The sequence below is a fragment of the Candoia aspera genome, chromosome 12, assembly GCF_035149785.1.
Source record: "Candoia aspera isolate rCanAsp1 chromosome 12, rCanAsp1.hap2, whole genome shotgun sequence".
NCBI classification, from domain to species: Eukaryota; Metazoa; Chordata; class Lepidosauria; order Squamata; family Boidae; genus Candoia; species Candoia aspera.
The window spans coordinates 16,063,156-16,076,489 of record NC_086164.1 but is presented as its reverse complement, the minus strand read 5'-3'; the positions used below and the strand labels follow the sequence as shown (position 1 = coordinate 16,076,489).

The window sequence follows — 13,334 nt, the reverse complement described above, 5'->3', positions numbered from 1 at the left end:
CCCCCCACCACAGGTTTTGATATCTGTGATTTCCTAGGCTTAACTCGTTCTGCATTGTGTAGCATCTGCTTACTCAGGAAGTTTATGCAAGAGCCGTGATTTTTATATTAAGCACATGCCATATTTGGACAATAAATTGGCATACGAGGAAATCAACGTGCCTTCTGTGCTAGGATTTTTCTCCTTTATGCAATAATGTCAGGGTGTGCACATTTCAAACATTCGGAACACAGGCTTTGGGGCTCGCATAAGGGCGGCATCATTCCTAAATGAGAAGCAAGAAATAATAAACATTCCCTGTCCATCCCATAATAACCCAGACAAAGCTGATGAGTAAAGCTCAGGGTGGCGCAGAAGTTTGAGTGTGTAAATAACTGGATGGGGTTCAACACTGTTGAGCTGTGTTGACTACTCGTCAGTCCGGGGTGAACCCTAGGTATATAGAATTATGTATTTGTTTGTTCAGTTTGTATGGGGGCCCATCTCAGCGAGCGATTCTGGGCAGCAAACAATCTTAAAGTAAGCTAAAAACAAATCCCGTCACAAATACAAAGATTAAAACACTCAGTAGCTGAGGAAGATACCACAGTTGACAGTTGCTAGCACATCCAGGAGACTGAGCACTTTGCGGGCTCGGGATCCCAGGGGTGCTCTTGCCAGGAGGGTTGGGGCCATCCTAATCCCTGGAGGGAGAATGCTGTCCATGTACGGCAGAAAAGACGTGCCTCCTGGGCCCTGCCAACCAGCATTCCTTGGCCAACAGGACCTGGAGCGTGCCCATCCTGCCGGACTGGACCGGACAGGTAGAAACAACTGGGAAAAGATGGTCCCTTGGGTAACCCAAGCCATGGAGGTCTTTTAAGGTGACAGCCAGCACCTTGAATTGCACCTGGAAGCACACCAGCAACTGGTGCAGCTCACAGAGTCGTGGTGTTAACGTGTGCTGAGTCAGCGGTGCCATTTTCTACCCATGCAGCCACATTCTGCACCAGCTGAAGCATCCGAATGCTGCTCAAGGGCATTATGGGATGCAAACAGCCCAGCTTAATAATTCTGGGTGTTTAGCAGGATTCAGCCAGGGCTGACGGGACAGCATGACTACATTAGGAATATGAGTATACCCCCAATCTAATTTTTCAAAAAGGCTTGCTCCCTAAAATACAATTTTGATTCTACCTTCTTAGACTCAGAGAAGGGAAATGAACATACTAAATCTGTATGGGCCTGCTAGAGTTTGGCACCTCTGTCCTTAGGGCAGCTGGTAAGAAGAGCTAATTTTTTTCATGCGCAGTGATGGCCTGCTAAGGGTGCCATCTTTACTGAACGCAAAGGTAGCATCTGTTCCAGTAGTTGTCCAAAGGTGGTCCTTCCTTTGGCAATCCTCGTGGTCTCTCCTGAATGGAAGACTGTGCCATACACCCTTGTTTTGCTCGCGTTTGGGACTGTAGGGAATGAATTACGTTGTGACCTTGGGGAGGTGAGTTATCTTCAAGCTGGGAGAGCAGCAAGTGGCTTGATTCATTCTTCTTTCTATATTCAGGTACCTACTCAGATTGGAACTGCCCCTATTATGGCACCTCAGCCTATGATTTATGCCCAGACAGGTCTAAGGCCCAACAATCCTTTTGCACCTATCTCCGGAACACAGGTTTGTCTTTTCCTGGATGAGAACATGAACGTTCAAATGCTTTGCCGACCGGCATCTTGCCACAATCCCCTCAGTGTTTTGCTGAATTGGTCCTTAGCTCATTCTTTTGCTTACATTCAAACTTTTGGAAAGATTTTAAATATTCTTGTTAATGCTTTGGGCATAATCGATCCTTGCCATTATTATTCATATAGAGAGATTTATTTTATTTACTGGTACGGATAGGCTGCTGCAAACTCTGAGCAGTTTATAAAACCCTCTCCATGAAGATGGTTAAAAAACAATACATCAGTACAATTACAGCCATAATAAACTTTGCACCAAAGGAATAAACAAACATCAGAGACATATTGTAGTAGGGGGCATAGCACTTCACAGTAATTCCACACCCAGGGCCCTTTAGGGTAGCTAAGTTTTAACAGGGAGGGAAATAGTCTGATCTCGGGCATGCTGCTCCAAGGAATTGGGGGCCTGACTGAGGAAGCTCATCTCTGAAGTCACTGCAGATGAAAAGAATCATATTTTTTCAGTGTTTCATCTTAGCATTCGTTTTGATGTAAGCGAACCTATCGTCAGGTTACATGTTCAAATGGAGCATGGGTTTTTCAAGGAAAGAATAATCTGAGCAAGGAGTGTATATTTCCAGGTTTATCAAATCATCTTCAAATTAAACTCTCTTGGATGTCTTGCTCAGGAGATCTAATTAATCTTATCGCTAAAAATTAAGGACTTCCTGCAAAAACTGGGTTTCTTTCAGCAATTCCATGACCTTAAGCCAGATTCCCATACTGACATCATCTTCATGGTACATTCAAAATGGAGTGTGAGAGAGATCCTTGCTTTACAAACAGTTTGAAATGGTAAAATCCAGAAGACAGTCACATTGGCAGGACACAGAGAAGTGGGGTGAGAAAGTGAGAGACGTGGACTGCAAAAAGGTGTTTGTGAGAGAACGTGTGCAAATTTGGGATAGTTTGGAAGCAGCTAACTGTAACTGCTGCCTGGTCAAAATCAAGATGAAATCTTCATGGGGCCACAGTGAAAAATAAAAAGAGTGAGACTCCATGTAAGGGAGGCTAGGAACAGAGCTCCAGGCATAAGGAGCATCAAGGGGTGATGGTAAATTTGTTTGAGAATAGGCAGTGTTAGGGCATTGGATGAAATTATGAGTGGGTTTATAAAAGCAGTGCATAAAAGAAAAAAGAAACAGACAAGATCCTAAGATCCCAGGAGAACCCTTGCAGAGAGGGAGAAAAACAATAACAACAACTGAAAGATTTCTCTCCTGCCTTTCACAAAGTAGAGATATCAAACAAACAATAGGTAGAAGCCAGGTTCTAGCTGGTTTGCTGCTACACAGTGCAGATTGTGTTGAGTTGGGCGAGGACCTGAAAGAAAACAAGTGGAGATGGTAGGAATGAACACACTTCTAAGGGCTGGGAAGCAGAAAATGGAAAGGGAGGCACGTGATTAGTAATATGAGCATAATGACAAGGCAGAAGTTAGAGGTGAACAATAGAAGAAGGCATTGGGTTGGGATAGATCTTGAAGCTGGCCTACAGGCTTGTTTTTCGAGACTCGGCAGGTGAATGCTTCCGTCAGCCCCACCCCCCTTTGGCTTGGGACAGGTTTTCAGGATGAATCAAATACGTTTATGAAAGCGTCCATTTAAATTTAAAAAGTTGTTAGGGCCTTTTTCAGCAGCGGCTATATCATCAGCTTGTGCAAGGGCACAAGGAGTTAATCATTTGCTTCTCTCATTTAACTCAACTTTCTGATTTTCTGAAAATCCTGAGTCGCTTGAGTATGTTTGTTAATAGCTTTAATTTGGCTTTGTTTCTTATGTTACAGATTCAGTTTATGTAGATCTGCCAAAACAGCAAGACTCTTTGACAACCAAATATTGGTAGAAAGAAGATGACACTTTCAGACTGCAGCCTTTGCCAGAGCTCGTACTTGCTCCGCATATACTATAAAATTACTTTTAATTGCTGTGCTTTAGAGATTCTTTTTATAACAGTCCCTACGGTCTGAAATCATGTTTGGGTTTGGATGGGGGTAAGACTGTTTTCCAGAAGTTGACGTATTTTGAAGCTAAAGGTCATCCAGGTTCAAAAAGAATATCCTACCTTTTTGCTCTTAAGACAAGCTTGCTTAGGAATCCTTCGAAGGATTTCATCTTAATGGTGGGCCTGTAATAAGCCAGTGGACACCCTCATACTTCTATTTATTTTCTCCCTGAACTCAGCGGCTGATGTAGTCATGGGCACCAGAGCAAAGTTGAGCAATAAGCTTTTTACCTACTCTGAAGGAATACCCAAAACAGTAAGTGCTCCGGCAGGAGTAAATCCTGCATTGCGAGAAGAGCTGGTATCTTGGGAAACCAGGCTGTTTTTCCTCACGTTTGGCTAGCTGCTTCTAATTCATGGATTTTATACTGTGAGTTTTCAAACGCTGTGAATCAACTTTAATTAAATTGGCCATTAATGTTAATTTAATTGGCCATTAATGGAAAACTAGTTAATTGGCATTAAAGCAGAGGGTTGCTTGGCCAAGCAGCAGAGCTACCCTTGGCCCCTGGGGGGATAGAATAGCGTGTCACGAAGCAGTGCGTGCGGTTCTGGTGTGAAAGGCAGCAGCTGCAATACCTTACACAGGTAGTAGCCTTGTTTATGGCTCCGGTGAGAGTTGCCTTCTATCCTGGGAAAAACAGTGAACGGTCAGCCAAAGCTGTACGTCTGGGAGGTAGCTTGCCCTCAAAGGGGCATCACCCATTTTCTTTGTGGTTCATCACGTGCCGTGATGCACTTTTAAGAACTGGAAAGGTGTCTTTCTGAATGCTCCATCCATGGTGTAGCTCAGTTTTTGTCGAGGGAGCAAAGGAAAAAGCGCCCGTAACTAGGTAAGGTGACATTTTTTTAGGGGAACGAAGTGTAAATATGTGTAAACCTTTAAGGACAGAATTTCTCCAGAATTGCAGGAATTTCTTCTTCTTCTTCTTTTTCTTTGTAACACATTCAGAATACGAGTATTTACTGCTTAAAGACATATAGCTCAAAATTTCTTTCGTATTGAAAAGCTCAAACGATTGTCCCTGAAAATATGTGAGATGTTATTGCAGTTTAAGGGAGCCTGTGTAATGGGATAATACAGCCTGATGGTCCACAATTTTCAGCTCTCCTCCAGAAGTTGTGATGGTGGTGGTGATGATAACAGTAATAACGATACATTAAACAGTACTATGGGGTTTGACACAGCTTGTTCAGGATGTATTATCAGGGGAAACTGCAAGAAATTTGGATTTAAAATCCCTTTTTAAAGTCAAAGAAGTGTTCTAAGTAATGGAAGAGTTGATTCCTTTATATCACTGCCATGCTTCTGGTGTTGAGCCCCGTTACTACAGCAATAACAGGACGAAGGGTATCAAGTAATGCTAGCGTGGTTCTTCTTCCATAAAGTTTGCCCCTTTTGTGTCAGATATTCTTAAGATACTGCATTTGACCTTGCTCTTTCAAGCATTTGCCAAATTGTGGGTTTTGTTCCTAGGAAAGGGATTTAACAGCAACTACAAAAAAACACACACACCATTTTTGCGGATCAGAATGTCAAATTCAGCGAACAATTTTTTTCTCTATGCGTGTCTTTTGTGTTTGTTAATATTGTGCCAAGAATGTAAAAAAAAAAATGCCTGCTTCAAAAAGGATATACTTGTTTTGTCAAGCTAAACATGATTTTTTAAAGAAAAGAATCATTTTTTTACATACGTGTTTGCAATTTGTAACCACTAACTTTGTATGGATTAAATGTGCAAGTGGAAAAAATGTTTTAGACCAAATCTTCGACATGTACTGGCAAAGACGTAAACTGGATGCATGTAATTAAATGTGGAAAGTGGATTTTCAAGGGCTTTTGGCTTTAATGTATTCTCCAGGTTTGCCCCAAACCAGTATTTATTGTGGCCCTATATAAGCTGGAGCAGTTTATTTGTGGGGCTTGTTTGAATTGATATTTTCATGCATTAATTTAGCTAATCCTCATTTAGGGTTGTATAATCTTGCTTCCCACCAATTTTCACTCTTTCAATCCAGTTTAGACCAGCACATGTGTTTTAAATAACATAGGTTTTATAATAAATTAGAAACATTTTATCACAGACATTGTGACAATGTGAGGTTTAACACCATAATATAAGCAGCGAGCTTTTTAACCCCCAGAGATTATTTTCTAATCATTGAATTTTAACTATGTTGAATTTATTACATTTACTGGCTGCAATCTTACAGCAGGGAACGTCCTGCAATATCCATCTCATCAAAGAGAGAGCAACTTCCAGCTCTCCAGATGAAAGTATGTTATGTTACTGCTTGATACAATTATTATATACTAATTATTGATTTTATTGTAATTATAATTCATAGTAATAACCACACTGTTCCCAACATATTGATGTATAAAATTTCTGATATTTACAAATTCTTCCTTCTATTTAATGTCCAGTACAGTCCATAAAAATAGACTTTAACTTCTCTGAAGCTTAAGTTATTCGCAGCTCAGCCATTCTGAATATGCACAACTTTCTGTGCCTATAGAATCTTTAACCAATTCGCACACAACCAATAAGAACCTCTTTCTCAGAAGGTACACGTAAGATTGTATTCTCCTCACACCTTTCAACAGTGAACTTCTAAATAAACATGATTTCCAGTTGATCCTGGGAATAACGCTGTTCGTAAGCTGCAGTTGATAATATCATGATGTGTTTTTACGCATTTGAATGGTGTGATTTCTTGCAGGATTTCATCCCATTTTTAACAGGTTTAATTTGAGGCTTCTGTTTTTATCATATCCAAGTACTGGATGTGATCTGTTTTAGCTGTTTGTAGACAATAAGCAATTTTGCTTTTATTCAGTCAAGCAATGGTTTCTGAACCACAGCGATCCCTAGTTGTGTATCAACTGTAAATATTAGCATTGAAATTGAAAGTAATCTCTAGTATGTAGTTCTCTGGGTGATGTTTAAATAATATTGCTTAGTTATCAGACCTTTAATGAGACAAGGTGGGAGCTGTCTGTATCTCCTGACCAGCCACTGTGTCCTGGAATTCCCCCCCATCAAGCTGACACAAGAGAGGACAGTGGAGAAAGTGGTGTCAGGGCACAACACCCTTGCTGGTAGTGCTTGTGACTGAACTGAATGGCTGACTCTCCAGGAAAGGAATTGCATCAGTAGAGCAGTTTGGCAGAAGTACCCCTGCACTGAAAAATGGGAACCTTCCCGTCTTCCTGAAGGTGGGTGCAGCATTGCAGTTCCTTGCTGCAAGATTGCAAGATCTTTTTTTTAAAAGAAGACAGTAGACCTGGGTAAGTGGTCTGTGTTAGTTTTATTGGAAGTGTTTTTGGACCTGCTGCAACTGGAGTTTCCTGTCGTCATGCCAGAAATTACCATTGTACAGGCAACTGTACCATTTTCAACTTCCAGTTGGCTAAAGGTTGTTTACAGTGATATTAGTGTTGTTATAGTCGAATGGTCTTGACATGTTGGACAGTAAGTGTATATGTTGTGCATACTTAACGGTCCCCTCTCCCTGATTTTATATATATATTTATAGATTGAGGTGAACTTCATAGAATGTTATCAGCTGTATCCCAGCTAAATTCAGGAATGCTCCAGTCTAAGATTCAAGCACATGAACTAGGACTGTAACATACCTGAAGTGATATGCATTAGGTTATTATTAGGGCTGTATAGGCCTTCAGAAATAATTCCCAAAAGGTGCTTTGGAGTGTGTGGAAGTGCAAATGCAACACCTGGCTGCAACTCTGTAGAGCAGTTGTGTCTGCAGGATTGTGCGGTGACTCTGCTCATGGTCCCAGGAAAAGACGCTGCTGCTTTAAAGAGGTGCCAGTAAGTGCCATCTTTGTGTTCCTGTGTGCTCCACAGCAATGCAAGATATAAAAGTAAATGCATGAATAAAAATTTGAGAAAAATCATGTTCAAAATTGGCATCTGCTGATCCAGTGTTGAACGCTTCCTTGTAGATACACTGGCAATACTAAAGATTAATACAATTTCTATTTTCATGAATGTAGCATTTCATCCATTGACATTCTGATTGCAAATGCTTCTAGTTCTTGAATGTTTGCTGTTAGAGAGCTGATGTTTCCTTTTATAATGTTCCTCTTAGACCAGTGGTGAATTTTTTTAAGGTTTCCATTTAAAAAAAAAATGAACCCCAAATAAGATGAATTTACCTGTTTTATGCCACCCATTATCACTGTTCTAACAGTGTAATTAAATACTTAACTGGGAAATTGGTCCACTTAAGTTCAGCAGGATTCATTTCCAAGTAATCTCAGTCTGAAATTGGCATGTCCTGGGTTTAGCTGTCAGTACTGCTTTTATGATTTGCCAAAATTAGGATAGCAGAACAAGATGAATTACTGCAGGTATTCAGAGATAACACTTATCAAAAGGAAGGGAGTTCGGCATGTTGCACATACATATACTAATAAGGCCTTGTATGTCAACATTTTCTGCTTCCCCCTTAACAATACTAACAGGGATTTGGGTTTTGTATTTTCAAAGAGAAGCAGGATGGATCTGAAGATGGCAAGAAGCCAGTTTGGCACCTTTACGCAGCAGCTCCAGGTAGAGCTGCCAGGTAGAGTGGGGGGCAGTGAGACAGCTGCCTGGCTTCTAGGAAGTCGAGTGAGATGATAGCAGGACATGTCTTGGGCACTCTAGCGTGTTATTCAAGGACCACGTGCAGTGGCAGCATCTCTCTCTGTCCTTCATAGGATGCAGGGTGTGTAGGGGGAGTCTTATATCCAATCTTAAAGAGCATCCAAAAGCGGGGTGAGCTAACATGCTCTTGCCCTTCTGCCTCCCCTTCCCATGGGCCATCTTCTAAAGACCTCTTCCCACCCCCACAGTTGTTCTCCGACACTAGAAATGAATTTGTTGCGGAGAAATGCACTCCAGCTGGTGAACTGCCCAGTGCTAACATTTTGGAACGAAATCCTGCGTGTTCCCTGATAGGCGTGCAGCACGTTGGCATCACCGTCAAACTGCACTTCCCATCCCGGTGTGGCTGGCTGCCACTGCTCTGCCTAGCTGGCCCTAAGAAAATGGGGGGGAAGCTAGATGGCCATACTTGAAAAAGTCTGTTCTAAATTTAAGGTTCCTTTTTCTAAATACACATTTTACAAAGAACAAATATTTTTAGTCCTCTGTATATAGTAAGAATAAGTACCATTTTTTAAAGGCAAGAATACTGGGGGGGGGTAAAATGTTATCTTTGACTTTAAAATTGAATACAGGGTGTACAGGATGTTTTTTTGTTTTGTTTTTTTGCTTTTTGGTTTGTTTTGCTCTTTTTTTTTCCTTTGATGTGTGGTTTGGGAAAGTTGGGATATCAGTTTTTGAGTAGAATGCACTGTGGATCAGTGCTTTTATTTGTACATGAAAGGGAATCCTTTTTTCCTCAAGTAGCCTACATTTTGAGGATAACACTGAAATGCTCTGTGTACCGCTCACTTATTTCCATTCTAAAGATTATATTTTTGAGTAAAGGAAATTGTACATGTTCTCACTGCAGTTGCTAGAAAATGCTTAGAAATAGAAAGGATGCTTTTGACTCTGATGTACTTTGACTTCTTGGTTGTCAGGTACTGATTGAAAAATGTATTGTGTCACTCATTTTCTCTACTGCTGTCTGATGCTCATTTTAAATATTGTAATAACTGGTGCAGTCTCTTCTCCCTTTGTCCTAGCCTTTCCCAGATGTTTCTTTAGTAGTCCCCAAAACTGATAAATCTTTGGATGTAATTGTATTCCTGTATCAAACAGTTGTAGGATCAGAGAGGGAGAAAGGTGCTGAATGCCTCTGCCTTTTTCTTCTAATTGGCACTTTCATTGTATTATTACTGAATCTCCCCCTCCTTGTTCTGGATAGAGAGGCTACCTGTTTTCAGGATGAGTCTTTTAAAATTATTTTATACCTCTATGCATAGTTGGGCAGAATTAATCATCGATGACATTTGAAGCTTTTACTGAAAGGACAATTGAAGTTAGATGACGACTCTGAACTATAAACCATATTACAATTTTGTCCTCGGATTTCTTTTTTCACGGCATCTTTTTCTGTTTTGCTGTGAAAGCCATAGAAGGCCTGCAGTTTAGCTAGGCTTTAAAGCAGATTTTAGGCCATGTATCAAGTTGAACCCAGACTAATGTAGTGGCGCTTGGACCCTGCTGGAAAATGTGGTGATGTGATTCCCATTTAATTAAGTAGGAGTGAAGTGAAAGTAGCTTAGTCTTCATCTAACTTGCACACATGCCCATTAGCAAGCTTGCAGTGGGGAGCCTTTGAATATCATTCAAGATGATGCTACTTCCCAGCTTCCCTTACTGTTACTCATATTGATGGGGGCTGCTGGGAGCTATGGCTGAGCAAGATCTGAGGATCCCCACCTCAGATTCAAGAGAGGAGGCAGGGGCAGGTTCAGCCTTTGCTGCAGCTGTATCTGGCAGTTGACATTGTGTGCTTGAGCTTCTCTGTCTAGAGCAGGGTTCCTCAACCAGGGTTCCATGGCACCCTCGGGTTCTGCCAGAGGTCATTAGGGGTTCCCTGGGAGATCACGACTTATTTAAAAAATTATTTCAAGTTTGGGCAACTTCACATTAAAGAGGTAAGTTTCATTCTTTATTTTCAGGTTAATAATACTGCTAATGCATATATACAGGTCTACACCTGAAACAAGTATAATAATTTGGTAACTTCTGACCTCTATGAGCGTGATTGTGCAGGGGTTCCCCGAGGCCTGAAAAATATTTCAAGGGTTCCTCCAGGGTCAAAAGGTTGAGAAAGGCTGATCCAGATACTTAATTGGCAGAATTGGAAGGCCAAATGAGATGTTAAGGTAATGTTTTCTGTTTTCATTTTTAAACAGTTGTCAGAGCAGGGCCTGGATTAAGATTCTGACACGCAGGTGGGAGGGTAAGAAAATTTTCTTCATGCCAAAAGGTGAAGACCCCTTAAATCATGCTTAGCTCCTGGAGATCTGGACATGTCCATGCAGCTTTTTTGGCAGCGTTATGGAAGTGGTTTGCCACTGCCTAATTTGTGGTTTGCTTGCTTGTTTTTTAACTTCCTATCTAGTCTACAGCCTGAGGGTTTCTACTTGATTTCCATCCAATTACTAATTAGGTCTGGCCTTGATTGGTTTTTTGTTTTAGTTGAGCTAAGATTGGCTCGGTGTTGCATCTGCTGTGAAACACAATAGCCCCAGAGGTTGCTTTTCGCCCTGCACAAGTCGCAGTATTTAGGAAAGGGTTGCAGCTTTTTCTCCATCCACTGGGGCCCTCAGTTCCCCTTTTTTGTTTGTTTTTAGAAGCACATAAAATGCAACTGCACATTTCTCATGGTGCCTGGTTTGTAGGGCTTTTTGGTCCTTGGTTGAAGAGCTGCTTAAACAGCAAATTTGAGCTAAGTAAATCCCACAGCTGTAGCAGGTTGAGAACACCTCCCGTGCTTGTCTTGGGGCCAGACGGCCTACCCACAGAAGTAGAATCGGTACAGCCCAGGAGAGAATTCCACTTGTCATTTCTGTCCATGAACTTGGTGAGCCAATGACATGCATCTGACATTTGTGGAAGCAGCAGGGTAAATTGTGGCAAACATTCAGTTGTCAGTGTTGTACCACTAATTCTGCTTAACCTGCGAGCCAAATTCTACAGAGTGCATATCTGCACTAGTACAGGGTAGTATTTAAAGTCTGCAATTCTTTGAGGTCTCCTTGCCACCCCGCAGCCATTGCCAATAGGAAGCCAGCTATATTCAGAAGAATATCCAGCTGTTGAAGTTGTTGCATACAAATACTGTAGGTGGAAAGCCTTGTAAGATTTTTTTTTCTTTTCTCTGAAATGCATATTTTAAAAATTCAAGGGCCAGCAGTAGTTGCCATATTACTTGGGTGACAGATGACAAAGTCTTTGAATGTTGTCTGAATATTATGTAGCCAAATAACAAAATGTTCAGCTATATAATAGAAACATAAGGTTATTCGCACAAATTTCTCTCATTCACTAACTGAAATTATTGTAAACTTCATACAGTAGCTCTAGTGAAAACCACTTGAACCATTTAGTTGTGAATTGCAATTTACCAGGATCGATATTTGTATGTAGATCTTATTTGAAGTAAGTGTAAGCCTATAATTAAATCCAAGTACAACTGAAATTCCAAGATGTTTCTGTGTTGATAAGGCATTATTGAAGGAATGTAGCCTTTATTTTGGGAATGCTTAATGAATTTCTGCAAAAATGTTTGTATTTTTTTCATATTTGAAATGCTTTTCTAAGTTGACATTTTTGTTCAACATTTGAAATATAATTAGATTGTGATTTTCTGTATGAATGTCTCAAAATATGTATTTTGCCCAGCTCATGTTAGATTGCAAACAAGTTGGAGAATGCATCTAGCCATCAAAAACTTTTTCAGTGCCCCCTCCCCGTCTCCCTCCAATATTCTTCTGAAATATTTTGTTTGCCATGTTAACACTTTACAGATTCTGGCGCTAACTGGCTTGACAGCATATAAAACCAGGAAGTGGTTGAGACTGTTGTATAGACTCCGTTTTGTTAATGAAACAGGTTTTGGAAAATAAACTTTGGCACAAAGTGTTGTGGCTCTGAGTTTCCTATTCAGTCAATATGATAATTTTTAATTTTGCACAACTGAAATATTGGTTAGCCAGCTGATATGTACCTGCAGTACTACAGCTGTTGACCCGGAAGGCTTTCTGAAAGAGAACTGCCTTTCATGTCATTCCATTGTAATCCTGTAGCAAAAGAGACCATGCCTTTTAGTCCAGCTTCCTTAAATGGCTTCAGAAGGAATGGGCAAACAGTAACTACCTTGGGGCTTGAACAAGTTTTCAGAACACAATCTCTGAGCTCTTCTAGCATTAGTCTTTGCTAAGTTAGTTGGTCTGCAATTTGCCCCATATGCCATCTTCTGTGATGGGAGTTGTAGCCCAGCCAATCTAGATGCCTCATTAAGGTAACCTGAAGGGCCTGGCCTGCGTGCACAAGAAAGCAAATTCAGTCTCCCACCACTGTTGCATGGCATCCTGATGAAGAGCTATCTGGAGCGCAATGTCTAAATTTGATTAGGTGCCATCAAGTTGTTTTTGACTCATACTGACCACATAGATTTTCTCCATGGTGATCTGTCCCTAGCCTGGTTTTTCAGGTCTTTCAAGGGTGCACCGTCACTGCTTTAACTGAATCCATCCCCTTTGCTGCTGGTCGTGGTCCTCTTTCCTTCCACCTTCCCCAACATTAGAGCCTTCTCCAGAGAGCCGGGTCTTCGAAATTAGAGGATGGGAAACAACTAGGAAAATAGATGAAGCAGAGATCCAAAAGAAGCAAACTAGCTATTTTAGATACATCCCTTTGGCCAAGGGTGATTGTGTGAGGGGGGGGCACACTTGGGAACTAAAACTCGGTTGACAAGCGATGGTGCAAACCGAATACAGTCACACGCCTTTGGGCAGCAAAACGATTTTTTTTCCCTTGAGTTTTTTTGGGGAAAGGGGTTAATTTCATGTGTGTTTTGGGACTCCCGGTATGTTCTCCCCCGTTTCCCACCACAAAATTTTTGCTATGGTTTTTGGCAAACTT

At 41.1% G+C, this 13,334-nt stretch overlaps 1 protein-coding gene across 2 annotated transcripts in view; it reads left to right on the top strand.

The window, feature by feature from the left end:
* The window catches only part of LOC134504425 (phosphatidylinositol-binding clathrin assembly protein-like), a 44,544-nt gene extending 32,214 nt beyond the window's left edge, over window positions 1-12,330 (top strand). For both annotated transcript variants that reach the window (XM_063313627.1, XM_063313628.1), the window contains 2 exons: window positions 1,541-1,648; window positions 3,500-12,330. In XM_063313627.1, coding sequence (XP_063169697.1) covers window positions 1,541-1,648; window positions 3,500-3,514 — 123 coding nt within the window. In that variant the 3' untranslated portion in view covers window positions 3,515-12,330. The remainder of the gene's footprint in view (window positions 1-1,540; window positions 1,649-3,499) is intronic.
* Window positions 12,331-13,334: the final 1,004 nt, after the last annotated feature.